At 40.6% G+C, this 27650-nt stretch overlaps 1 protein-coding gene across 2 annotated transcripts in view; it reads right to left on the bottom strand.

The window, feature by feature from the left end:
* ano8b (anoctamin 8b) overlaps positions 1-26646 on the bottom strand; it is a 35485-nt gene extending 8839 nt beyond the window's left edge. Inside the window, exons 1-12 of one of the 2 annotated variants that reach the window (XM_079349781.1) lie at positions 26198-26646; positions 9689-9799; positions 8407-8539; positions 4333-4471; positions 4138-4234; positions 3778-3894; positions 3276-3403; positions 3014-3175; positions 2773-2925; positions 2513-2639; positions 2289-2344; positions 2130-2204 (exon numbers count right to left, since the gene is read on the bottom strand). In XM_079349781.1, coding sequence (XP_079205907.1) covers positions 2130-2204; positions 2289-2344; positions 2513-2639; positions 2773-2925; positions 3014-3175; positions 3276-3403; positions 3778-3894; positions 4138-4234; positions 4333-4471; positions 8407-8539; positions 9689-9799; positions 26198-26363 — 1464 coding nt within the window. In that variant the 5' untranslated portion in view covers positions 26364-26646. Of the gene's footprint in view, positions 1-2129; positions 2205-2288; positions 2345-2512; positions 2640-2772; positions 2926-3013; positions 3176-3275; positions 3404-3777; positions 3895-4137; positions 4235-4332; positions 4472-8406; positions 8540-9688; positions 9800-12944; positions 13666-26197 lie in introns of those variants that run through there. The other variant, XM_079349782.1, reaches the window with a different exon arrangement.
* Positions 26647-27650: the final 1004 nt, after the last annotated feature.

Genomic DNA, 27650 nt, shown 5'->3' with positions numbered 1-27650 from the left:
ATTGTTCAAAGTTTAAGTTGCAAATAGTCTAAAATAGGAAGATGGACAGGAAGAGAAGAAGGACATCATCACAGACTGAGAGAGCAGATAGATACACCCTTATTACACAATGCAACTAAGCAATCAATACATAATCATGACAGCAGACTTTATCCACAAACAAATCCCATCAGACGGACAAGCAATGCTCAAATATTTCCTGTCAATTAAAATGCTCATCGCTGACTGGATGGAAGAAGTGTATCTGTGGTTTTCTTTTCTATATGACTTGATGCAGACATACCGTTTAAGAACAATGAACAAACCATGTGTAAATGGCCCATCGAACATCAAGGCCTTCCAATACATCAGAAGCTTAAAGTGGATAATTATCCATGAATCTTATTCACTCTGTTTTCCCGTGATAATGTAAATACACTATTAATGGATATTTTCATGAGATTTTAACTTAATTGTCTCGTATTCTCAGAGTTGAAAAGCACAAAACAAAAATAATTTGGCCTAACTCAGCTCATTGTTGAAGGCTTGGGGAGCATCACATGTCATGGTCTGGCATATCAGTGATCAGCCTGTTGCTTTGTATTCTGTCACAAGAAGATAATGCATTTATCACGAGAAAATACACTCTGTTATCTCCAGATATCAAGAAAATTAACCGCAACAACCGCAAGTTACTTATCATGTAAAAGTGAAGCAATAAAAATTAATGGATGTATGTCCACTGAGGGCTTCTGTATATTGCTATGGAAACAGACGCTGAACAAAATCAAATCACAAGAAAACATCAAAGTACAAACAGTTCACACACGAAGGAGAACTCAGGCAAACACAAGGTCTCCCTGACATGGACTGTCGATGCTGTAATGTGAGATCTCAATGATAAAGAAAAGCAGACACTGTTCTCCTACTGTTCCCTCCAGCGCGTCAGCACGGATACGTCACAGTAAGAGACAAGCAGATTCAGCTTGACAACACGTGATGTCATTCATTTCAGACACATAAAAGTGACCTCAACAATGTTTAGATCAGTCAATGGGTTCTGTTCATTTAACTACGGAATGAAATTTAACAAAGACAAATCCTTTTTTTTCAGTATTTCAGTGTAGTTTCAGGGTGACTGATGTAGTGGGGGGCGGAAGTTAAATATACTGTCACAAATACTGAACTCAAGTGATGTTAACAGATTTTGAAAAGAAGACTGAGGAGGCACTCCTCAGTCTGAAACAGAAACTGACAGACAGAGTGAGTAATTAATGGACCAGGGCAGACAGCTGAATTTGAAAAAAAAACATTCCCACAACACCAATGAAGCAAAATACCAATAAATAAAAAATATTAACTCCAAATCCCCACGTCAGCAGTGGAGGTGTCACAACAGAAGGGAAAAAAACAGATATGAAACGCTGATCATTCAAACAATCAGACCTCATCTTCTGCTCCTGTTTATTCATCACAGCTGAGCTATTGGTCAATCTGTCACTTAACTTCTTCTAAGAGCCCCATCTTAAAAATAAGGAGTATTAAAGAGCAGCAAAAACAGGATTATGGGGAATTGACGGCATTAAAACAACCTGTAATCTGCGGATGTGTCAAGTTGCGACATCCCTAATTGTTCAAAAGGAAACCAATCAAATGTCAAGCTCTTCACAAGACTAAAAAAAAAAAGGAAAATAAACAACCTGAATTATCAAGGCGCGCACTGGTAGCTCTAGTTTATGTCTGGAGTGGCATGGCGCATGCAAAGTTTACACTGAAGAGGTCTGAATTGCCCAGGCAGTGGATGTGCAGGCATCATACTTTCGACCTGAGTAAAGCCCTGAAGAACCAGGGAACAGAGACCACAAGCATCTGGATCCTGAAGAGCAGGGAAGGCAGCAGATTGTCCCGGACCTGCCGCTGCAGACTCCTTAACAGAGACAACACCAGCAGCATCTTCCACACACGGACAAACAGGTGGATGTGAGCATGGATGGTTATGGTGAACAGTGCATGTAAGCAAGAAAGTGTTAGGGTTTAAGGATGGGCGTAAACAACAACAATGGATGTTTGGGGCTAAATGAAATGATGGAGCTAATATATATATATATATATACATGACAGGGAAATACAAGGATCGAGATGTTTCTCACCTCTTTGAGACGCTCCATGTCTTTGAGGTAGAATCCAATGTAAAAAAGGCTGAGATAAGAATTTATAAACTGAAACTGCAGGAGAAAGGAACAGAGTTTAAATATTCTATCATAAATCACAGGTGCAGTTTGGATATGATGTACTGAAAAAACACTCACTAGAACCATTTTGATGATGAGATTTTTCTCATAGGCACTCTGGAGTCTATAGTTTTCTATGGAAACAGAACAGAAATGATTATTTATTGCATCCACTGAAGCACTCATAAACAGTGTGTTCAACAATCTGGGCTGAAAGCATTTTAATGAAGCCTGTGCTCTATGAGAGACGCACTGCTCTGAATATGAGGAGATTTTGAGAAATCTGGAAGCTCGACTCTCACCCATGTCGTTGAGCCAGCAGGCGATTTTCCTGTACACTTCGTCACATGCAGTCACAGTGATAGCTAGCATGATTTTAGGGATGAAGCGCGCCAGACGAGGCATTTCCTTGATCCCCATCACAAACTCCTGAGGAGACACAACAGATGACAAGTTCTTTTTTCTTGATTTACTGAAGATGAATAATTTGCTTAAGATACTAACCAACTATTGCTATTGCTACAGTTATTCATGCAAGACAAGAAGCTTCCAGTGGACTGACCTGCAGCTCAAAGCAGATAAGCATGACCAGGAAGACAAAACAGAGACAGAGGATACAGATGGGCAGGCTGACCAGCCACCTGAACACACGCCTCCGCCACGGAGGATAGTAGAACTCCTCGCAGCCTGTGATGGGACTGCAGCGCTTCACTCCCTGCAGAGAAAGAGAGGGAGAGAGGAAAAGTATGAAGGGTCTGAGAGAGAAGTTAGACAGATAGAAGGAGTCAAAGTTGTTCTCTTACTCTGAACTGAGGCCGAGGTTCCTCAAGGGATTCAGCCGGTGTGTCCAGTGTTCCCCACTTGTACGCCAGCTCAGCCCCCCTCCTCTTCCACCGCTCCAGAAACAGAGTGGCCCACACCACGTTGAACAGAGCAAACACCACACAGCAGATGTCACGGCTCGTCTAAGACAAAAACAAACACACACAGGCGTTTCTGACTATGATCAGGTGACGATCTTAGGAGGTGTAAAGCAGTTTAAGGTTATGTCGCTCCTATCCTCACCTGATCTGACTCAGTTAGCATCCAAAGCACGAAGCCGATCACAGCAGGATACAACATAGAAGTGGTGTAAAAACCCAGCCAGGCAAAATACATAGCAATCTTCACCCCGAAGTAGTCACAGATATCATCTGTAAACAGCAGAGAAAAAACACAGATTAGAGGGAGAACATGACACAGGGATTATGAGCAAAGTCAATGATTCCAACTTTATCAAAATGATTTTAGTCAAATAGAGAATGAAGAAATCTATCCAACTCGTGTCCCTTTGGCAGAATCCATCGTTTACTCCCTAAAAACATTTAAGGACAAAGTACTTCTTCCAGCTACATATGTTAGCTTCACAAAGACGACATCATTTGAAAATGTTTGAGCCCATTCTTAAGTAATATGTGTAGTTGAGCAGAGACATACTTTTTTTCATTTCCCAGGGTGTATAGCAGAGGAGGCGGGTTAGGAAAGCCGAATATGTACATGTGTTAAGGCAGTATTTTGTTCGACTGACCTAAGGGCTGTTTCTCACAAACAGCCTGCACCCAAGACTTCATTAGCTGACTGAGGATCCTCTGCTCATGGAGAGGAAAAACCTGCTGGATCACACCTCGCGCACTCAGCTCTGGGACTGCAGAGAATCAGAGAGCAAACAACAATGACGATTGAAATTGCAGTACATTTATTATTTCAGAAACATAAAGGAAATCTAATTCATAAGACAATATACAGTATTATTGACAAGACTAAAACATCTAATCCAGCCCAATTTGCTGCTAATAGAATTAATCTCAAACCAACAGAGGGATTATTTCCAAAGCCTATGAAAGAACACATTTCAAACAACAGCCCTCTGACAGAGGATGTGACTCACTGATTGGCTGGCCTTCCAGGAAGTTAATATTATGAAGCACTTCCCCGTGTTTGGCACGTAGATTGTCCAGCCAGTATTTGATGATGCTCTGCCTCTCCTGCAGTGAACAAGAGGAGGAGGAATTCATTGACTTTTGTTTGATTGTCTGTGTGGTTTTGTAGGTACATTTGTGTCAGTCTGTCTCTGAACGCTAACCTGTGAAGTGAAGAAGCACAGCTCGCTCTCGATGTTCTCATATATGTAGTCCTCCTCACAGGAGAAGCTTCGGGCTCCGCCACCAAATTCAGGCTTCACAGATTTCCTCAAGCCCATCTCCTCTGCACCTCGCAGCAAACTGCAAGACAACGGAGAGACACCTTTCATAAGAAATCCCCCCTCTGGAAGTGTTACGGAGCAATAAAGTTCTTAATTCTGTGATACTGGGGAGAGCTGGAGTGAGGGTAAAAAAAAAAGCAGATACTGCAAATTAAAAGTTTGCATCTCCCACTTCCTATTTGAAATCCTGAAAGAAATTCCCTCAAAAAGCTTGAGATGCATTAGAAACATTGTACTATAAATAAATTAACCACAGCATATTTGGTCAGTTTTTTCATGAAATCAGAATAAACCAACAGCAAACGTTCAAATGAACAGTGATGGATCGTCCTTCATCGTGTTAAAGGCAAGGGAACTCTCCTTTAATGCTTTAACCTCATCACTCTCTCTCATCATCTTATTTCCCATCAACCCCTCCTCCTTGCCGTCGCTCTTCCCTCCCCTTTCCCTGTTCGTCTTTTTATCTCCCAGAGTCCTTTCCTTTGCCCCTTCATCATCCCTTTCTCCCCTCCTCCTGCCCTTCCCAGCAGCTTTGTGCTACAATGGCGGTAATAATGCAGCACCATGCTCTCTGTTCTGACAGCTCCTCCCCCCCTCTCTCTCACACACACCCATGTACATGTATATAAAGTTCATGCACACACATTCAGGAGCATGGTCTAGGTGGGCCTCCAACATCCATCCATCATCCAGCTCCAGACACTTTGAGGAGCACTACTGCGAGGTACGTTCAGCACCATGATGGATTATAGCAGAAATATGAGCTGTAAGCTTCTGTATCAGCGCTGAATACTGCTTAGTGTGCAGCACTTTCACAATAAAAGGTCCTTGCCTGAGAAAAGAAACGGCTGTATCTGTTTAAAACAACTGTTTAGTAATCTCAACCAGCAAAGCCTTACAGCGTGTGTGCTGCTGCTGCGGCTGCTGCTGCTGCCAGGAATCTTAATAAGATTCCTCCTTTTCTTACTTTAATCAAAAACGTTATTACCTTTTACACTCTCTATGCCCAAATACAAGGAGTCTTAATTTGAACTCAAAGCTGTGGATGAAGCTCACGCTATAAAAGACAGAACACTGTGAGGAAGAGCACTGCATAGATTTAGTTTGTTAAGCAAATATCCATCAGACGTAATGTAGAAAGACACCATAACAGGATGGGAAACCTTAACATGCCCAGGTAAGAACAGGTAATGATGCATGTTTGTTAATTAAAAGGTTTCATGATGAAAATGACTGTACCTCTCACATGATTTGTTATTGTTTTTCTCTGTGAGTTTAAGGTTTTAAGAGTTATGCAGGTCTTGAGACAGGTCTGTTTTGTCCACAGGGGGCGCCAATGCTGATGCAACCTGAAGCATTTTGAGTAGTAGTCCGCATCTTCTGATTTTAGCATCAGAAGATGTATTCTGATTTTAAATACGGTAAACTCAAGATTGTCTCTATCTTTGAATGGACAAGTCATTAAGAAATGTTGTATAGAATTTAATCAAGCTAAAAGGATGTGATTTTATTTTTTATATAAGCATGTTATGTAGAGCCTGTTTTTTGTTTTAAAATTACAATCCCATTCATATCTCAGGTTTTCATCTTGCCTACCCAGGAAGAGCAACAACGAGCTGATGATTTAGTGTTTCCTAAAGCTTCATTCTTTGCAGCATTTTGTCCAAATAAGGTCAGTCACGGCCACAAAACCAACAAGACGGCAACAACATGCCATTGCCAATACACAAAACGAGAGCATGTAAATTTTAAATCATTTTTCAAAACTCCTCAATTTTTTATAAGCTGAATCTCTATAGCAGAGGCCCTCCACGCTCCACCATCTCAGCTAATGGGACAACTTATTACAAACCAACAGATGACAACAAGCTCACCTGAAGCCCTAAGCTGGAAACTGAATGGCTAATGTAGGAAAAGAAAGGTAAATTCAAACTGATTCAATATGGAAAAGTTATGATTATTCAAGGTGACTACGAGGATGGAATAGCTTCTGGGTTATCTTTTCTATCTTATACAATGTAGGTCAACCTTTTTAGCAGCAGGTGTGTGTGTGTGTATGTGTGTGTGTGTATGTAGAGAGAGAGAGAGAGAGAGAGAGAGAGAGAGAGAGAGAGATATACAGGAATCATTTTCCTTGAGCATTTCATCAAAAAACACACTGGCACAGTTTCAAAAAGCCCTCTCTCCATCCTCCTACTACATTACCCTCCCTGTTCTTTTCTCTGTCTATCCTCATCCCCCTTCTTCTTTCTTCTCTCTAGTTCTCTCTTTGTCGGTCTTTCTTTGTCTCTCTTTCTATCTTTGTTCGTTCTGGCCATCTGTCTATTCTCTCTCCAATCACGGGTAAAAAATGTTGCTTGAGATTTTCAGGTTTTTTTCTCAAGAGGCCCGTTGGTATGCACAGTCAGCAAAGTGTATTGAATATTTGTCAGGAGGTGAAATGCAGTATGAGACAGCGAGTACCACCCTGATCCCTTGGATTGTATTTCTCAGTATTAATATAAACCAAAGTCAAAGCACAATTAAAATGACCCTGAGCTCATCCACAATTCTCCTGGGGATTTATTCAAACAAAGATAAGAGGCTGTGTCTGGGCAGTGAAGTCAGAGTGAATATGATCCATATGTTGAACCCGACTCTAACCTTCCACAAAACTTGAAATAACCTGCAGCACAGCTTCAGAGGCAGGGCAGTGATGCAGATACACCAGCCATCTCTAATGTTTCACTGAACTGTACTGCAGTGCTACTACAGCTGCAGCTAAATATAAGATGATAAGAAACACGTACAATTTGACACTAGCAGAGAACAGCGATATTTTTGTCTCCAGTTGTAATGTTTAAAAATAACTAAACCTCTGACGGATTAGAAAGTAGAAGAAGAATACTTCATTATTCATGTTGCAGTTGGTTCATCTTTTTGTTATTGCTGTAGCTTGTTGCCAATGCTCAAGTGTCAAAACATGTAGGCCACACAGCTGTTACATATTGCATGGCATGGACTTATGTATCTGCAAAGGTCATAATAACACTAAGAGTATTATCTCTGATTTGTTGTTCAGCTATGTCGGAATAGCCTACTGTTCAGGCTAAGCTAGCAATGTTGGCTAATTAATGAAAGCATTTTTTTCCAATCTGAATTTTTCACTGCACAACTGTCTGTTAAATCTGTCGCTAAGGTCAGGAGACAGCTAGCTTAGTGTAGCATAAAACATAACATGCAACAGAAGCTATAATAATAGTAGAATACAACATGAATTTAAATGTAAACCTTTTTAGTCTTTTTGCTAAGCTCGTGAGTTGTTCAGCAACATTTAAGTATACAGGAGTTCAGTTGAGTCTAACAGCGATAAGCCAGTAAGGTATTTAAAACCAAAGTATTTTTTATAAATCTGTAAATACTTTTCTTTCTTTTTTTTTACCAAGATCTTTGTTAGAGGATTGCAACAACTCATAATCTAAATATAAAATACTATCTAAGGTCCAAATCTATCATTCCCTGTTTCTGGTGGTTTCTGTTCTGCTTTTAATTTATCATTTCACTTTTGATAATTATTAAGCACACAGCCCTATTTGGCTGTCAAACAAATGGGGTGACCATGTTATGATTAATCAGCAGCCAAAATTGTAAAGTGTCTCCAGATAACGCCTGTTATGAATTGACGCTATACAAATAAAGATTGATTGATTGATGAAAATGAGATGCCACCAATTTGATTCATAAAAAGTGTCATTTTTTTAATGCAGTTGTTTACTGAATATTTTGGGTTTGGGAGTTTGTCAGAAAAGATACGTCATCTGAAGGCGTCATCTTAGATAAAAGCTATTAACATTTTTTTCTATATTTCAAAGAGTGGGTTACTTCTCAGCAGTTTAAGTACGTATCACACATACTCAACAAATAAGCGAAACAACGTGTTGCCTTCAATTGAAAATCTTTCTAGTGAATTCTTACTTTTCATACGTAGCTGTGACGAAGAATGCGTAGACTCGTGTGTGCTTATGATGTCGGATTTGGATGATGAGTTCTGGGATTCCCAGCCTGATGTGGTTCAGTAGCCATAGCAACGTGTGGTCATCTGTACCGTCTGTGGAAGGAAATGAAAGTTAGAAATACATTTCCAACCGTACCCACGCATCCCTGTACGCTGGAGCTGCTGAGTACTCCCACATTCTTGTTATATGTATTCCAGAGCAGCAGCTGGAGGTTAAGTATCGTAGTCACAAACACTTGAGAAAGACTCTTCTGCTCAGCTTCCTTCTTCTCTGATTTCTTCTTATTTGCACAATAGTCAAGAGCCTGCTCTGTATTATCCACAGAATAAATCAATGGATTCAGACTGTTGAAGATAATGTTGTGCAATTTCTAGTTTGTGAGGATTTTATAAAGAAATGTAAACGCTAGAATGATCAACTTAAGGCAGACAATACATGAATACAATAATACTGCTTTCTTCCTTCCCTAGAGAATGAGACTGTGAATGTACAGCTTCTTATGGTTTCGTAAAATCTGAATGAAATAAATGAAAAAGATTTCAACTTACATTTATAAATGTGCATGAATGTGTGCACTTCATTTGTAGGGATCAATACTTAGACCTTAAGAGCAGACACAGGAGGTTAAGGAGCAAACCGCCCATATATTTGAAAAGGCTGTTAAATGGTGAAGACCTTTTTTTCAATGTGTAAAGAAGCCGTAAAAACTAATCAAGTGAAGGGCAGACTATTTGTCGACTATCTCTCTGAACTAATAAATTCATTTGGTTCACTTTGGCCAAACATTTCCTTCTTCCAGCCTTTAAGATTTGGTGTTTCCTTTATTTTTAGATGAAACTCAGATGAAACTTTTATTTGGAAACAGCAAATAACTTCATAAATACCACATATTGGATCATTGTTCATTACTACTTTTGTTGTCCAGAAGTTGATATTTTAGGCATTTCTTAAATCATTTTAAGGTTAATGCAACTTAAATAACCCTGAAGTTGCACCTAGGTTTAGATGAGGTCCTGTAAGTAAGGGATCCATTATGTCAAGAAGACTCCTCCGTAGTATATTTTGTTGTCTACTTTTTAAAATTAGTTTTGATTAGGTTTTACAGTGATGTTGTCCCTGTGCTTCTAGTCTTCTCTGTGTTCCTGCAGCAAAAAATATCTGCCCTTGTGGGACTCTGAATCGGAATTAGAATAGAAGAGCAACGAACAACAAACACAAGATCGTGTGCGAGTGAGTCTGACCTGCAAACGTCATGAGGACATCACAGTTCTCAGTCGGCACAGTTTTCATCCAAGACTTATGAGACATGATGTGTCTCCCAGCCTGCAGCAGCCGCTTCCCAAATAACTTATCTGAGAAAGAGACAGACGGAGAGAAACACAGGGAAACAGAGAGACAGACAAACCGAGAGGGAGAGAGAGAGAGAGAGAGAGAGAGAGAGAGAGAGAGAGAGAGATGGGAAGAAAAGAGAGAGAGAATGTCACCTTTTCAAAGTCAAACAGTATAAGGAGCGATGACATTTCTAACGTTTTTGGGCAAACCACCCCCCCACCACCACCACCAAAACTCTCCCCTCTGCTGCCCCATAAAACACAGACACACACACAGACTCAAAACTGTCCTTCTCGACGGGACAGATTTAAATGTCACGCTGCTTTGCCTCACAACACAAGATTGACAAATTAATCCTGCCAAGACTAGAGGCCACACATTGTCTACACTCTATGAAACAACACACACAAAGACACTCAGCTAAGTCAACTCAGCACATGTAAGAGTTGCTATTTCTCCCTTTGGTGACATGTCCTGAGAGGCACGCACACACATGCTTTGAATCATAAACAAACACTCCTTATGGCAGGATAGCTAAACATGTTGCTGAAATACAACAAAAACAGTGGATTCAGCTCCTGTATAGAATTACCTTGTCTCTATTCCTGAAGTGAACAGGAGACCTAAAATAGATCTACTGTAGCCAGATAGTAATGTCACATCATAACACAGATGCTTTTTATTCAGCAGTCTGTAAGGAAATCCAGTCTATCATACTTCACTAGTGGACACTGTCATATCTTTTTTTTTTTTAATTTTAAAGAAGAAAAAAGATTTTATTGTCGCGTAAAACACAAAACAAACACGGATAACAAAACAATGTAACAATATAGCCTCACAAGAGCAGGGACAGAAAATAATTAGAGATGCTTGAAAAGTCTCACAAACTGAATATCACTGATTTTCCCCAGAGACACAACACCGGTACGTCTCCCACATAACAGATATTCTCCTTCTTATTAGACAATGGAAAAAACAAAAACCGATTTATTTCAAGCAGATGAAATCCGCTGCCCAATAAAAACCAATGTTTCATACAAAAAGGTACTTATGTAAGTTTTCCAGCAGTATAATTGTGCCACGCAGCACGACTAATGACGTCGGTGCATGCTGCATTATTTGAAAAAGGGGCCTATGTCTGTCAAAAGGGTCAGCGGGGGCTGACAGCGATGCATCTGAGCTTTTTTTAGATAAGTCCAAATCTTTACTCAATGCAACAAAAACATTAACCCTAACCCTGAAACAAAAGAATGATCACCTTACCAGTGGGTTGAAACGTTGCCCTGTGACTGCATGATCTGTATAATCACCCTTTTTTAATCATTGAAAAGAACGTCATAAAGAGAAAAAACTGTAAACCAAGCAATATATGACTTAGAAAGAAACAAAATACTAAATGAAATACATGTTACATATTGTATTTTAACTGATTACACAATAAAAGGTAGGTTCTGTATAATCCCACTGTTAATTTTGCTTTTATGTTGGTCTCTTTCACTGGTCATCAGAGGGATTTTGTATGTTTTTTAACAAAAGATTCTGATTAATTCTTAATTGAGCTTCAAGTATAAATATTTGAAACAGTAACTACAGCTGTTGTTTTCATGTCTAGGATCAGCTTGCTCTTCGTGACACCTTTGTAATTTGTCACCAATCTTCTCGTGTCTCATATTTCCGCCCCTTTATGTTCTTGAGATAAAGCAGCAGTGCCAAAAGTTCAGACAGGACTAAGTGATTCTGTAAGCGGTGAAAGCCCAGACCCTGCTCGGCTGTCAGAGGACAGTTTGTGAAAATCATTTCCTGAGTTCTGACTGATAAAGACAGCAGCCTGGAGAGAATGCCGGCCGAACAAAAACCCTGTGATCACTGAGGCATGGAGCGTCAGAGGAGCCAGAAAAGTGGGACACTTTCCAGAGATGGCACACAGACACATTCGGAATCACATCATTCATCCAAGAATTGTTCCTTGTTAGGCATTTTAAACAGAAGAACTTCTGGAGTAGAAGAAAAGGAGACCAAACGAAGAAAAAGTGATCTTGATGTTTCTCTACATGGTTTATGAAATGCTCTTAGCATTACAAAAGGGAATGAACACACGTCTGGCATCTCACAAAGGTCAAGGCCATGCCAGGCTGTAAATATAACCATGATGTCACCACTAACATGGCATTGTAAATTACAGAGTCTCTGTGTGTTCTGGGGCCGTGCTGCTGCGTGCCGTGTGTGTCCTGTTATTTCCTGGAACCCCCTGCAGAGGAGACAGGGAGGAGTGGAGCTTCCTGGAACTAATCCTGATGGTCTTTCCCAGGTAAAATAATTGTCCTATATTTGTTTCAGTACTGGATATAAGGGAATAAACACTGCACAAACCTGCAACATGTGTAGCACATGCTAAGTCACTTTACCAATTTTAACCTCTACCGCAAAATTAGCAAAGTAAGGAGTGTTTAGAGCTGCACTGGTCGATATATTTCACAGCTAAAGGGTCAAAGAACCAACATCATTTGAAGGAGAACGTGGTGAAGTACGAACAGAATTATGACCTGATCTGTCAATATTTGATCAACGCTTTGGTTTTACAGCTTGATACTTCCATAAGAGCCTGATCGATTAATCAGCCAACCAATAACATCGGGTGATATTGGCATAGCAATTGACTATCGGCATCAGCTAGTTTTAACGCATATATCGATTACACTACCTTTATTTATTTTCTTACTTATAAACATGTTGAGTAACCAACTTATGTTACAGCGTGACTTAAAGTGTTGTCATAACTGGCTCAATCATTTTCTATTTATTTGATCGTCTCTATTATTGTTTTTATCTATGAGCCCTGCATGTTATTTCTACACTCTTCTAAATCATTTTTTTTAAAAAACAGTTGGCATTGTATGGTTTCATTTTACTGCTCGTTTCTTCTCTCAGCCCTCTCTAATAATCAACACGGTTCTTAGACTCAAAGCCAAACAACAAAATAAATCTAAACCAAGTTAACCTCAGCACCTTCCAATATACATTTAAAACAGACATTTCCAGATATTTGTTATTTTCTGTTAACATATATCAAACCTGTTGGAGTTACAAACTCACACCTGCGAAAGAGAATTTGACTCAGAGTCAGAGGAGACATTATTATTCAAAGGATCCCTCTTCAGTACTTACAAAGAAGCTGTGACAACTTAATCTGGGTCCACATTTCTCTCCCCTTCCGAAGAACATTTTCAAACATCGCAACAGGCCGGACAGGAACCACTGCAAGGTTATTTTTTTTAACTTCTTAATATTAAATGGTATTACTCCTAGATGCTGGAATCTGACTGGACGCTCTGCTGTGCTTCAAATGAAATGCTGCAGGCAGCGCCCCGACATGACAGCAATTCTAATGAGTCCTGTATTCATTGCTGAGGGCAACGCAGTCACACACACACACACACACACACACACAAACACACACACACACACACACACACACACACACACACACACACACACACACACACACACACACACACACACACACACACACACACACACACACACTTGAACAACCAGCAGATTGGTTTCGACACCAAAACACAATGCTTGAATCTATGAGGACCAATAATTACCTTGTATCGAGATTGTTTGCATATATTTGTTACAATGTTGTACATAAACACATCGAGGCTTCACTGTGTAAAGAGGACCAGTGTGACTGCTACGTCAGCATGTCAATGTGTGACGTTGTTTTTTCGCCTTTATTCGATAGGAAAGTGGAAAGGAAGTCGGAGAGAGAGACAGTGAGGAACAACAGGACAGATTTGAAGCCAGAGCCGCCTGTTTGGAGGACTTTTACCTCCGACCATGGGGACCTCACCGCTTAACCCTCTGCGATCCTTGAACACAACACATCTCAGCAGTAGTTACATTTTTAATGAAGTAGTTAGAGGCGACACATTTCAGCCTGTTAACAAAAAGGAATATTATCCGTTATTTTCAGGACTCTAATGAACTTAAAATGCATACATTTAAAGTTGAGTATGAATTTATCAGTGCTTAAAAAGGGATGGTTCAGTTTTGGGAATGGTTAAACAATAACAGAGCTGGGTAATCTCTTTGAAAAGGTCATTCCAGATCTCGTGTTCATTGGCAGAAAAAGTGAATTTGAGTTTGATGGCACCCTTGGGCCACGAGGCAGAAATCAGGTCTCTGTTTCACAGGTTGGCCCATGGACAAGCAGTGATAAAGATAAAGCCTCTATAACTCCCGGTGTTCACATTGAGACAACTGTTTCAGGGCTAAAGCTTATCAGACAGCAGCCAGGCAGGCATAACAAGCAGGGTGTCTGTGATCTCAGTCTCTCTTTGAAGAATTTCTTCAGGGTGTTTTATGTGTGTGTGTGTGTGTGTGTGTGTGTGTGTGTGTGTGTGTGTGTGTGCATGTGTGAGAATGAGTGCGTCTGCATAGGTATTGTCTATGTGTTTGTGGTATAAAGCACCAGATTAACAGAGTGTAAATCGGTTATGAAGCTTGAGCAAAGCACTAAAGTGAAGGTCATGGACACTGAAGGAAAGACCTGATGAGGCATTCACTGTCCTCTCTGGCTCAGAGTTGGTTCAATTAGCTCTCAGACAGAGCAGCTTTAGTTAAGTTCAACTATTACTCAACGTGAACTCCTGTTTGATCAGTTTGTAATGTTATTCAAAGTCTCTAGCCAGCTAGAAACAACAGCCACATACAACAATGTGTCAAATCAATGAGTATGACTAAAATATATTGATGTAAAAAGGTGAGCCATTGATTCCTTGATGAAACATTCATTTTAGTGTTAATGTTCGTTTCAATTTCGTGAAATCAATTAAAAATCCTTCAGATTCTTCAATGATAAACTGTTCACGGTAGAACTTAGTAACTTGGCATCATTTAGGAGAAAAAACACTTTGGACTTTCTGAGGCCTGTGCAGATTTATTGCACTGATCAGTTTCTGAGGATTTTACTTCAAACGCACCTCTAGAAAAAGATGCATTTGCTTTATATGCCTGTGTGTATGTCCTCGGAGGCTGCAGACTAAAGCAGGATCAATATGTTCTCTGCAGCGAGTCATTTTCAAGTCCCGCCTTCATTTCCACATTCTAATACAAAAAGACATAATGAAATAAAGAAAGAGAGATGGACAGAACTCAGAGGGAGGAAAGTAAACAAAAAGACGGACAGAAAACACTCCCATGATCACATCTACTGGGATTCACTGGAAAATGACAGTTAGAACGATTACATCAATAAGTGGGTCAGAGAACCTAATCAGGTTTAAACACCCGCCTATTTCCTGAATTAGAATCATCTCCCTCCTTGATCCTGTACGGCGCCAACCCCTACAGAGCGTCCACGCCTAGACACACATGCCCTTTTAAACATGTTCCCAACTCCCATTACACAAAGTAAAACACATACAGAAATGCAGAAAGAACCAAAAAAAACATCACATGACTGCATGATCACATGATCTCGAGGTGCGGCAACAACTGGCATTCTGAGTCATCAAATCATGCCGCTGACATGTCTCGAATAAATCCCAAATCAAGGTGTTCCACCTGTGAAGATGATGCAAATCGGGCTGTGGATTCTGCAACATGTCTTCAGGGAAGAATTTAAACCACACTCCACCTCTCTTCTGTCCACCTCTCGTTCTCCCTCCTGCTCGTGCTTTCTCCTTCCAAACACTGCCTTGTTTTGTTGCAAAGGCCACCTCACCGCACCCTCCCAATGCAAGGTACACAGTGTGCATACGTTCTGGCACCAAATAGACAAACACAAGCATTCGCAATTCCACATGGTCATCTTTCCTTTCCACCAGCAGCTGCAGTCACAGATGTGTTTTAAGAGGACATGAAAGCTCCATCTTCCCTTTGCAGCAGAGCTCTCCTCCCATCTATTTTCAAATCCTTTCACCTCAATCTGCTCCTCTCTTTTACACCATAGACCTATCTGTCTCTCTTGCTTTCTCCTCAATGTATTTTTCTTTTTTTTTTTGCAACCATTCCTGCTATTTTCTCTCATCCAAATCCTCTCTCTGAACCCCCCGGCAGATCCTCTCAGCCCCTCCTTCTCGCCATGTTTGCTTTTTTTTTTTTTTTATCTCTGTCTCTCTTTCAGCTCTCCTGCCTTCGCTCTCACTCAGGCTGTCTCAAGAGGTATTTGTACATGGAGCTCTTATGGATGAGGACTTCAAACTAGGCAGATGGAAAGAGGAGGGGGGGACACTTCACAGTGAAACAAATAAAGCATGTTAGGAAAGTACAGATGCCTCAGGCAAAGCACGTTCATAATATTTCTGCCATTAGCATTGCCCCCTCTCCAAAAATAACTCATATAAAATAAATATAAAGACAATGAAGAATGAATGCTAAGTTTTTGCAATAGCACAATAAAGGTAAGAAAAATCAATCCTCCCTTGAGCCTATATAGAGTAGTCAACTTTTTATTTTTCAGCAAAACTTGTGCAAAACTATGTTGTCCATTACAACGCAATATTAGGAGACAACCGTGTGACGCTGTTAAAATTATTGTAATACCATATTTACTAATTATACAAGTGTTGGACTCAGCAACCTCCAAAAGCCAAGCATAATCAGTGACTAATAATATCACAAGACAGATACCTGTTCTGATTGCTGAACCTGAATGAAGCTGGGTGTCAAAAGTCTGGTTTCCTCATTAACAGGTACTGGTGGAAAAATTGGGACTCGTCCCTCGCTTAAAAAAAACAAAACAATGATCTTGTGACACTGGAGCTGTTTGTGGAGGTGGGCCAAGATAAGGACAATGCAGTACCATAGGAAGAAAGAGGAGCCACTGTGCTTACGAAGCAGAATAGTTGAAGGATCACTTTTCAAATCCCATCTTCTTTCTCTTCTTCAGTCTCACTGAATCTGACTTGTTTATTTCTCTCTCTCGTTTTTTCCATACATTTGGTTTGTTTCAAGTTAACTGATAGTTTGGGAGAAAGCAGAAGGGATGGATTCTTCATATTTGATTTAAATTGGGGTCAAAAGAGGAAAACAATTCAGTCTACTATCTATGAAGGTAACAATCATGAAATGAAGCCAGCGTTTAATGGATTTCATGCGCAATCAATGCAGACGACTGCTTTAGACAACCACTATCCAACAGGCTGAATTGAGCATTGTCATGGGCTGGATTACAAAATTATGAATGGGCAAGTGGTGATGATGAATATAGTGGAGTGAATGGAAGTTTTTGTGTAGCACACAGACCTCGTTGTTGAGAAGCAGGACGCTGCCAAAGTTTAGGATTTTTTTTTGTTTTACACACAGAACAAAGGGGCCTGGATTACACACAGTAACAGTGTGAACACATGCAAATGACCAAATCTGGATTTAAGGAGCAGCTTGAGGATCACTGAGGCCCACTGGCCTATGTTGTGTTGATACAGAATGCCCAAATATCTTCAGAAAAACAAAATTAAGATAAAGTGGATAACTCAGAAGACTATGCTCACTCACTTTTTAGTGCATTAGTTAGATGAGAAAATAAACACAGCTCTAATCTGTCAGTTTACTGTAAAGATAAAGACAATCCTGTTGGCTTAGTTTAGCAAAAGACTGGAAACAAAGTGGAACAGCTCCTTTTGTGCAATATACAAAAGCTATAAAATGTTAATAAGCTAGCTGTAGAAGTGTTGGTAGGATGATTGTGTTACCTTCAAACAAAGCCAAGCTGATCGTTTCTCCCTTTTTCCAGCCATTATGCTAAATTAAACTAGCTAGCTGCTGGCATTGGCTTTACTGTACATGGTCAAATGCCTTCTCATTTAACTTTCTCACAAAAACACAACATAGTGTGCAAATATATATTATTTACTGTTTAACTTCAAAGTTTAAAAAATGGGCTATCAAGCTAAAATGTAAACGTGATCATCCTGATACAAGTTGTTTAGAGCACTCGGAGGGCCTATGGAGGCAGAAACGACTCAGGAGTTCAGAGAAAACAGACTCATACATTTTTAAGGAAGTTTAACAGAAAGCATTAGTGTCTAATGAGGGACTGTTACTGTACATCTGGCTGACTGTAGCAGGCTAATCCAGAGCACACTTTGTCCTTGAAAAGGTATGGTTAACATTTTTCATTTGGGGTTAAAAGAATTATGAAAAAACTATGGGAATGATCAAATCAGTTATCAAATTAGAGGGTACTTATCATTATACTTAATAAGATTAAACATTTAGCAAATTAGCCTATGTCTGTTTATATCAGGCACCACGCTGGACACCTTTTCAAAAGAAGAAAATGACGATCATGAAGTGAATCAAGAGAAACGGTACTGCAGCAGGGAGTCAGTAAGTCTGTGTGATGGTGTGATATTTAATTCCTGGACAGGAAAGATGGAAGCAAGGCTCCAAGTCAAATCAATACCCAGAGGAACCAGTGATCATTGTATATCTCCAAACCATTCCTCCCATTTCCTTTCCTGCTCAATGAAAAGCAGAGGAAGACATTTTTAATGACATGGTAGGCTTTGATTTCATCCAGATTTATTGAGGTCAGAAACTGAATTTCAGGATGAAGGATAGAAATTAAAAACTAATAGATAGCACTAGTACAGTTAAAGAAGAACATTTGATAACCTATTATTTAAAATGTGAGTAAAGGAAATATTGAGATAATACAACCAAATCTGATGTTTCAAATTAAAAAAACAGCAAAGTGACTGCTTGATATGGAAAAAATGTGACCTTGTGGGGGGTGGCGCTTTGCCACGGAAGCAAGGGCATGCCACCCCCCCACGGTCTCCTCCAAAAAAACAAACCAAAAAAAAGTCTCTCTTTAGCTGTCCTGTCAATATAGGCCAAAAGGACCAACAAATAACTTTAAACTGGTGTTAGCTGTTTACTGGTGTTTTAATAAATAGATCTGTCAACAGAAATGGTAACAGGGTTTCATTTTCCCAAGCCATTTCCGGACTGCCCCTTTAAACTGCAACATTTATGCCCATCTTGCCTTAAATGTGAAGGTGACAGCAGCGTGATAATTGGATCACGTGGCAATAATAGGCCAGCACCAGATGTATTTTATGCCACTACAGAGTCAATGGATGTAATAATGCAGAGCTTCATTAGGCGCTGTAGCAGAAACTGCAAACTACTGATTGCCACTTTCTTCAGGCAGAAACTCTGCAGCACTGAGAGAGAACGCAATATGATGGGCACGGAACAACAAACAATGAAATACAGTGAAGAGAAAAGAAACACTGAGGAAATGCAAAAGAGAAGTTCAATAACAGCCTGTACTTTTTTTTGCTATTGTCTTTCATCAGTCAACACTGACCACATGCAAACACATGAGCGGGAACAGAATGCCTCCACTTAGCTGCATGTTAATAGACTTTAACCACGTTGCATTGTCTAATAAGAATACAGGAACCATAATCTGAATGTACTTCTCAAACAATTAGTGAAATATATGAGGGGAAACAGCATGGTGAAGTCAACAGTATGTCAGTAACGTGGTCCGAAACATTTGAACCTCACTCATGATGTCGTCAGTAAAGATGGAGCAGCCGGGCTTTCTTTAAACGATGGCTTTATTTCCATTTATAGTGCAGATAAGCTCCCTGAGATACCACTGATGTCAGAATGAACTACAGGAAACAGATGCACGAGTAATTGAGAATTTTCCATTTGATGGGTTTAGGTGCCATAAAGAATGGAGCCTTGTTTTGGATTGATTTAAAATCCATGACCAAGATCTAAAAAGCTGATACGGAATAGACAGACTGTGATTTCTAAATTTAGACCATGAATTGTCTTAGAATCTCGTTAACATGTGCACAGATTTTGCATTGACGCCTCTGCAAAGTAACCCATGAGGCAGCTTTCTTCTTTTCTTCTGACAAATAACTCCATTAAAGAATATTTTACCTTCTCAACTCAATCTAGTGTGGACCGACCGCTACGCTGAGACATTCTGCGTCTTGTCCTTCAGACAGTGCTGAGAGCATTACAACATTTAAGGGCCATTTCACTCTCAGCTGGACCAACTATGTCACCAAACAATTGCTCATTGAAGCACAGAATTGTTTTGTGTATACGGTAGTCTGTGTTTTTGTTAGGAAACATGTTAATGACATGCTGTCTGTGATAGGTCCATATCTGACCCTTATTACATGGCTGTGTTAAATACTTGATTCTATTCACTTTGTCTCACTCTCACTCACAGGGTCTCCAGGTCTCTGTCAAAATGTTCAGGTTAATGTGAGTGATAACAGCAAGGTACGCTTATTTCATGGAGGCGACAAGGTTAACTGTTACTAATGACTCCGCTCTCACAGTAGTCACTACATGTTTAGAAATGTCATCCTTTATCATCATCAATAAAACAATTTCCCAATCATTGATTTGTTTCAAATCTGTGTCAGAGGAAGGATAATGTACAGTAAGCAGGTTGGTATCATGGAGGGGCCACCTTCAAGTCCTCACCCTGTAGGGTTTCTATTCCCTTAAAAACAACCAGTTCACTTGAACCTGTTGTCATATCAGTAAATGACAGTCTGAAATGTTTGATGGTAAATGTTTTGTATTTTTTAGGTCTCAAGTGTCTTTGATAACAATGACTGAATGCTTGAGTGCCTGGTCTTTGGCTAAGCAGCTGTTTTGTTAGCTCTGGTTTAAATGGCTCTGACATTGTAAAAGATCCCACAAAGGCTCACAAAAACAATGCAGCACCTTGAAATGGAACGTTGTGTCAGGAGTGATCCTCCTCCTCAATCTATTTTCTTAAAGACGGAAAAAAAAAAAAAAAAGATTCAAAAGAAAAGGCCAGAAAAAGGTAAAATAATTAGAAAATGAACTGAACTGAGATCTCGGAGGAAAACCCTCAGCCACTCTTTCATCTGTCATCTACAGCTGTGAGCTCGATGCTACTGTGTGAGCACTGAGCAGTAAGTGTTGTTTTTTCCTACTACTAAGATAATGTGTTTCTCCATCTACACTCTTCAGGTAGAGACTGATTAGCACTAAGATGAGCACTGAGTGTGTATTTGTCACACTAAGACACTTTCAGGCTAGATAAACAGACAGATCGATGCAGGACAAACCGCGAACATTACACACAAAACGGAGAAAGTCCTCCGAAATATGAAGTCATCATCGGGGAAAGTCAAAGTGCACTGCAACATTTTCACCATTGTTTAAACAAGAAAATCTGGTTGCTTTCCAGTGTTTCATTTGGCTCTTTTTGCCTGCTCCAGAGGATAACAAGAAGAAGATGATGAGGAGTGATGGTACCTCTGTTCATACCAAACAAAAAGCTGCTATAAAAAGGAGTCACAGGAGACTTTTGAAACAGACACAAGAATGATAGAGAGGACAGGGAAGTCATAAAAGAGTGATTGTGCTTTGAAAATCTCTTGTTTCTCATTGCATGGCTCGGTGCTGGCCTGACACTGACAGGGATAATACGTCGAGTTATTAGGTGTTGTACGGTACACTTTAATAGCCCTTTAGCCTTCTCTTGAGGCTGCAGAGTGGCTAATGTGGAGCAATTCCCTACTACAGAGGCTAAAAACAGACTTCTTCACGCTGGTCATTGTGTTTCTCCTGGTTTCGCTTAGCAACTACCAAAGCCAAGAAAATAGGACAGGCACGCAGGACAAAGTACAAGGTGACCGTTTTAACTTCAACCCTACATTTCAATATCAGTTACACACAGAAGGAAGCCGGTTATTGACTCTGCTTTGGTCACAGGGAATGGATCCGAAGCTCCTCGTCTCTGGCTCTGCAACGTGCTGTTTCTTCCACACAGAGCCAGACACCAGCAGCACTTTCTCTGCGTGTGCGCTTCGAATGAAGTGAACTCTCCAGTGGGCATTATCATTTTCTGCTTACTGTTTGATCATCGTCATGGCTCCATAAATGGAAAAGTGTGAATTTCCTCAGAGCATGAATGGGGATTAAGAAGTCGGTTTGCCGGAAGGAAAGAGGCATTATGGGTGATATGATTTAGCCATTTAAATCCTGGGAATCTAGGGCAAGAGAATCACCGCAAGCAAGACAGATGGTTTATCACAACTCAGGGAAAGTGTCTGTTTCTTAAATACACCAACATTTAAAAGCCCTGGATATAGGCTTCTACACAACAGGTAAATGTAAATACCCGTCCCCTAAAGTGTGCCTGATAGCGAAGGTGAAACATGTTTATGATGATTTACAAACTCAACAAGCCTAAGGTAACATAAAGGCAAACTGAGTTGATGGTCTGAGGGTGTGGTCACACTGATCCGGCACTAAACGGATACAACTTGAACAGAGATGCTTTCAGTTTGTTTAAGACTTATTTGTTCCACATGTGTTTTAACACGTCACAACAGCAAACATGTCTCACATGTCAGTCGTCAACTAAAAATGTGTTTAACCAAAACCTTATCCACTGATCAAAATCTCACAAAAAATGATCATCAGCTAAAGCAACAGCCAGAAGTTAAACAAACCGACGAAATAAACAGATCAGTGTGGCCTCGCCTTTTCAATGTGAACAAAGCTCATCTTCATCATCTTTTCAAGCAGGTTCTTGAAAATGATTTTTTTCATATTTTGTTTACCTATAATCAGATGTACTGCACAGATATTATGCTGCCTACTATTTTTATGCAAGGCAAAATGAGGCCAGCTATTATGGTGACTGAGTCAATCATCCACAATGACTGCAAGTGACTTTGCGTTATCAATGATGAAACAGTTTCTAATGTGGTCAAGGCATGCTATTAATAAGACTGCTGCTCATTTCAATACAGCATCATTAATAGATGCAACAGAAAAACAAACTGTAGTTACACAAAATAATCTATCAACATTGAAAATGATTGCAGCACTTTCTGTTGTGTTTCCCATCATCTGACAAGCTTCTCCTTCAATGTAATGATCTTAATTTTAAGGCAAAGTGCTCAACACAAACATGTTTTTTAACAGCATAGAGCTGCCCGCTGCATTATTATAGTTCTCTTCATGGTCTGCTTAATTGTTCAATAAAATGTCGCCCCCCACATCAAGGGCTGCTTCACTAAAACAATCTGTCATTTGTGTGTTTGACCGACCGTCAGCGGGTAATCAAGCTCCAACTTAACCAGCAGCAAGGTCACCCCACATGGAGACGATTTTTCCTCGATCGCTAATGCAGCTAATGTGCAGCTCAGCACTTACTGGAGAGGCGGAGGACAAGAGGAAATATATCTCTGTGGAGCATGCAATGAACAAGAGTGAGATAGGAAAAGAGATCCAGAGAGAGAGAGAGAGAGAGAGAGAGAGAGAGAAAGAGAGAGGCATTAAGTTTGGAGTCATTAGGCTCAACACACTGCTGCCATTATATCAGACTGCATTACATTAATTTGTGAAGCTGGAGGAGGGCTCCTTCTCTCTGGTGCCAAGAAAAACAGCTCTTTCGTCTGGGACGTTCAGTGTGCTGCTTTTTTCCTCTCAATGCTGCCCTGCCTCACATTGCTGTATTTAAAGCAACCTGTGTGACACTGAACCTGTCTAAATCCGTCTGAAGCCAAGCTGAGGTATTCTGTTTGCTTAAGAGGCAGTGAGAGTGAGAGAGCAGAGCCTCGACCACGCGTCTATGGGATGGGTGCAGATCCCTGCTTAACATTGTTTTCTCATCCATTTTAAAGACCGTAAAGTGCAGGCATTAATGCCAAGCATCAATGATGGAGTTAAAAATAATACAGGGCTAAAAAATGGACTCTTCCGATCCTTGCGCTGACTCAGAAAAGATCTTATCTGATCAAAACAAAAGTGGGATTAAAAGATTTCAACTTCACATTTTAGATCAATTTTATTTGCTTAACTGTCACACGTTTAAGATTTATGTAGTGTGGAGCTTGAAAAAAGCTAAGTTAAATGTGTTTAAAGTGAATACTGGCCTACATTAGCTTGATAAACAGTAACACAGCTTCATATTTTGATTTGGAAAATGAAGACTGAAAGCTGTTGAAAAATACATCTTTTTTGGGGGGGGCTTCTTGCAGGTTAATGTCCACATTCCTGTGCTAACGCATTGCTCTAATCGATATTCCAGTTTAACTGACACTAGATCAAGCTGGAAGCGCTGCTCGTAGAAGAGCTTGTTTACATCTGGGCATTAGAGTCAGAAGAGAAGGCCCGTTAGATATAGCTATGGAATGACAGGCATTGTGGGTCCACATAAAGAAATGATTATAACCAATTTGGCCAATTTGGTTTCGACGACTATAAGGTGATTTAATTTAACCGTTTTGTCAGCGAGTCGTGCACATTCCTGTATCCTTACAAATGACCTACATCCTAAATTACTGCGTTGGCTGATTGGGAAACTACAAATGACATGACCTGATTTTCTTCCAACAGAATCTAATCAACACATGGTCTCAGAGGGCACACAAACTAATTGGTGAGGCGTTTTTGTAATGATGGTTGCTTAATTAATCTTCGGAAAGCTGGCCTGTCAGTGTTTGAGCTACAGAGGAAGATGACGGAGAAGATGAAAGTGATCCCGGTCTACTGTGGAGGGATTAGGGAAAATGTGGTGAAGGTCTGAAGACAATGGAGCAATCCAAGCCTGCAGTGCAGAAAATCTTGTCTGGAGAAATCACCCTTACTTGCCGCTGGGCAAGCTGACTGACACTGGCACGTGTGTGGGCGGTTATATGATATCATGCTAATCCAAACAAAGTTCCAAAAACCAAATCCTTCACTTCATGAACCATGCAAGGAAATGTAGAGGCAGGAGGGAGAGTGAGGGCATGGAGTCACTGCTCTACTACACATCCCACAGTTGGCTTTTAAATTTCAAAAAACAAACTGTGATTATTTTACATTCTCTCCACTACTTCTTTAATATCACTTGGGATCATTTGCTGTTTCTTATGAGTCACTGTTGGACACAAAATTCACCAAAAAAGAGGATAAGAAAAAAAGGAGGAGGCGCTCCTTTGATTTGAGAGCCTAACGTGCCTTGCAAAAGTGTTTACGCCTCTGGACTTACAAAGCACTCTATCTAAACGTGTTCTTTGTCCATAAACCACAGAAGCCAGTGTTTTTAAGTGTAACCATTTATGACCATATCTTGAATAACACTTACAAACTTCGTATTTCAAATCCAGAACCATCCGATTAAATAACAATAATTCAGAATATGAATCTGACAAAGGTATTTGATGGCAGTTTTTTTGTGATATCTTTGGACTACATGCTGCAAATACAATTGATCAGGAATACTGTAAGTTTGGTTCCACAGGCGTATATACTGTCGTTTTGGAACACTGATCTGTTTTAATAAGTGTTTAAGACTATAAAATTGAACTCCTCAACTTTGCTGCCCCTCAACTCCCCCTGCAGCCCATCCAATGACCCAAGCAGTACCACCCTCTCAACAGTATGACATCAGGCTGCTCTCACAACCAACAGCCAAGCAACCTGCTCAGGTTACCTTGACCAAGTGTGGAAAGGAGCGCTCATCCGCTGACAGCCCCACTGCATCACTCTGCAGCAGAGTCTGTCCCTGCACGCAGGGAAACAAGCTTGGCTCGGCAGCTGAGGCTCTCTACCCAAGCTAATATTGTGGTCTTCTCTAAAAATAGAACCATTGCTATTCTCGTAACTATGCTATAGCCCATTGAAGTCCACTTTGAGTGACAAGGAGTAAAAACAACAGACATTTTTATTCTGCTTACCCAGTCTAAAAATGTAGTGTATAACTACACAGTTGTGGGATATATCCCACACAACACCTAAACAGAGTATCAATGGGAATAATATTATTACGAAAGGGGTGGGTTTCATGGCGTAATACCTCATTGCAATAACAAAGCATGAACCTGCTGTATCCAATTGCATGACAGCTTACACAGACAGTCTGTAGTAGCAGGAAGAAGAAATCCCTGATGACATCATGAAGTTAATAAACATTTTGGATTCCTGGAGAAAAGATGGACAAATATCACACAAACCCCCCATTGATAAAAGCAACAAACAGCCAATCATGTCCATCAAGCAGCCCTTAAGGATGCTGTGGAGAAGAAGAAAAAATACAGCAGGATTTACTAAGAATATTGTGTAATAATATTCAAAGTGAGAGACAATAAGGTCAAAACCAGACACGAGCATGTGCCAAAAGTAGCCATTTTCCTTAACAAGGGATATTATGTCAAGAGGTATATTTAAAAAAGCCACCTAATATAACATGCAAGTCAAAACCAGTTATTTACAGGCATGTGGGCTAATCTTTGGTAATTTTGGGACGCCCTCGCCCAGACAAAAGAACGGTAGCCTATCGCGAGGTGTGTGATGGTGCGCTGTTCGTCTCGTTTCCCAACATCACCTGTCCGCACTTCCTTCCTATCTAAACCGCATCGTCCAAAGCAAAACAAGTACCCTCGACTCACCCAGTACACCAGAGGAGGCTTGCGGCGGGGCTGAGCCCGGCTCCGGCCTCTCCTGGTCCCCTTGCTGAGCTCGGTGTCGGTGCCGGGAGCTCTCGCTGCCGTCGCCGGTGGTGGTCGCACCACTGGCGGCCGCCGCGACCGCAGCGCCGGCCCCCGTGTCGGGCATGCTCTCTATCAGCGAGGAGCGACACAAAGTGTAGATATTCTCCGGATTGTGTAGTGGTATCGCATCTCAGGAGGGCAAAGCATGGGTGTAGGTGGCTTGGCGGCCGGCGGGGGTCCGAGTGAAGGGTTAAATGCGAGTGAAAGTGAAGTGAAGGTTGTCGGTGTCGGTGCGGCGGAGGATCATCCCGGTGGTGCTGCTGTGGAGGCGCAGGATGCGCGGTGAGAGGAGAACGCTCCTCCGACGACTACAGAGGAGGGACAAAGAGAGGGAGGGCGGGGGGGAGGGGGACTGGATGACACGCATCAACACTCAAACACACCTTGCAACTATTTACTACTGTATGCTGCAGATTTTCTGATTCCAGATGAAGCAAAATATAGGCCTACATCTAATTCAAAAATGTCCCTCTTCAACAATGTAAAACATGAAGTTCAGTTGGAGAGCTTTTAATACAGACTTACTTAAATCAAATCCTACCTTAAAACAGACTTACAGCTTTAAGTTACTGGCTCTACAGGCTACAGCTTTCAGTTATTGGCTCTTTTTTAAAACTATTTTGTGATGCTTTTTTTATTTTTATTTTTACATTTTCATTTAATTTATGTGATTTCTTCTGCTATCCTGCTTTCCTGATGTAACACTGTAAATGTCTCCATTTGTGAGATGAATAAATGATTATCTTATCTTATCTTAATATCATAAAAGCCCCTACACACAAAAAAGGAGAAAATAAAAAATATATATATTGGATGACATTGGTCATATTACACTCAACAAAAATATAAACGCAACACTTTTGTTTTTGCTCCCATTTGTCATGAGATGGACTCAAAGATCTAAAATTCATTCCAGATACACAATATTACCATTTCTCTCAAACATTGTTCATAAATCTGTCTAAATGTGTGATAGTGAGCACTTTTGCTTTGCTGAGACAATCCATCCCACCTCACAGGTGTGCCACATCAAGATGCTCATCAGACACCATGATTAGTGCATAGGTGTACCTTAGACTGTCCACAATAAAAGGCCACCCTGAAATGTGCAGTTTTGTCTCACAGCAAAATGCCACAGATGGCGCAAGCATTGAGGGAGCGTGCAATTGGCATGCTGACAGCAGGAATGTCAACCAGATCTGTTGCTCGGGCATTGAATGTTCATTTCTCCACCATAAGCCGTCTCCAAAGGCGTTTCAGAGAATATGGCAGTACATCCAACCGGCCTCACAACCGCAGACCACGTGTAACCACACCAGCCCAGGACCTCCACATCCAGCAGGTTCACCTC

This window comes from Symphodus melops, assembly GCF_947650265.1.
Source record: "Symphodus melops genome assembly, chromosome: 8".
NCBI classification, from domain to species: Eukaryota; Metazoa; Chordata; class Actinopteri; order Labriformes; family Labridae; genus Symphodus; species Symphodus melops.
This window is presented reverse-complemented; position numbering and strand designations above follow the sequence as displayed.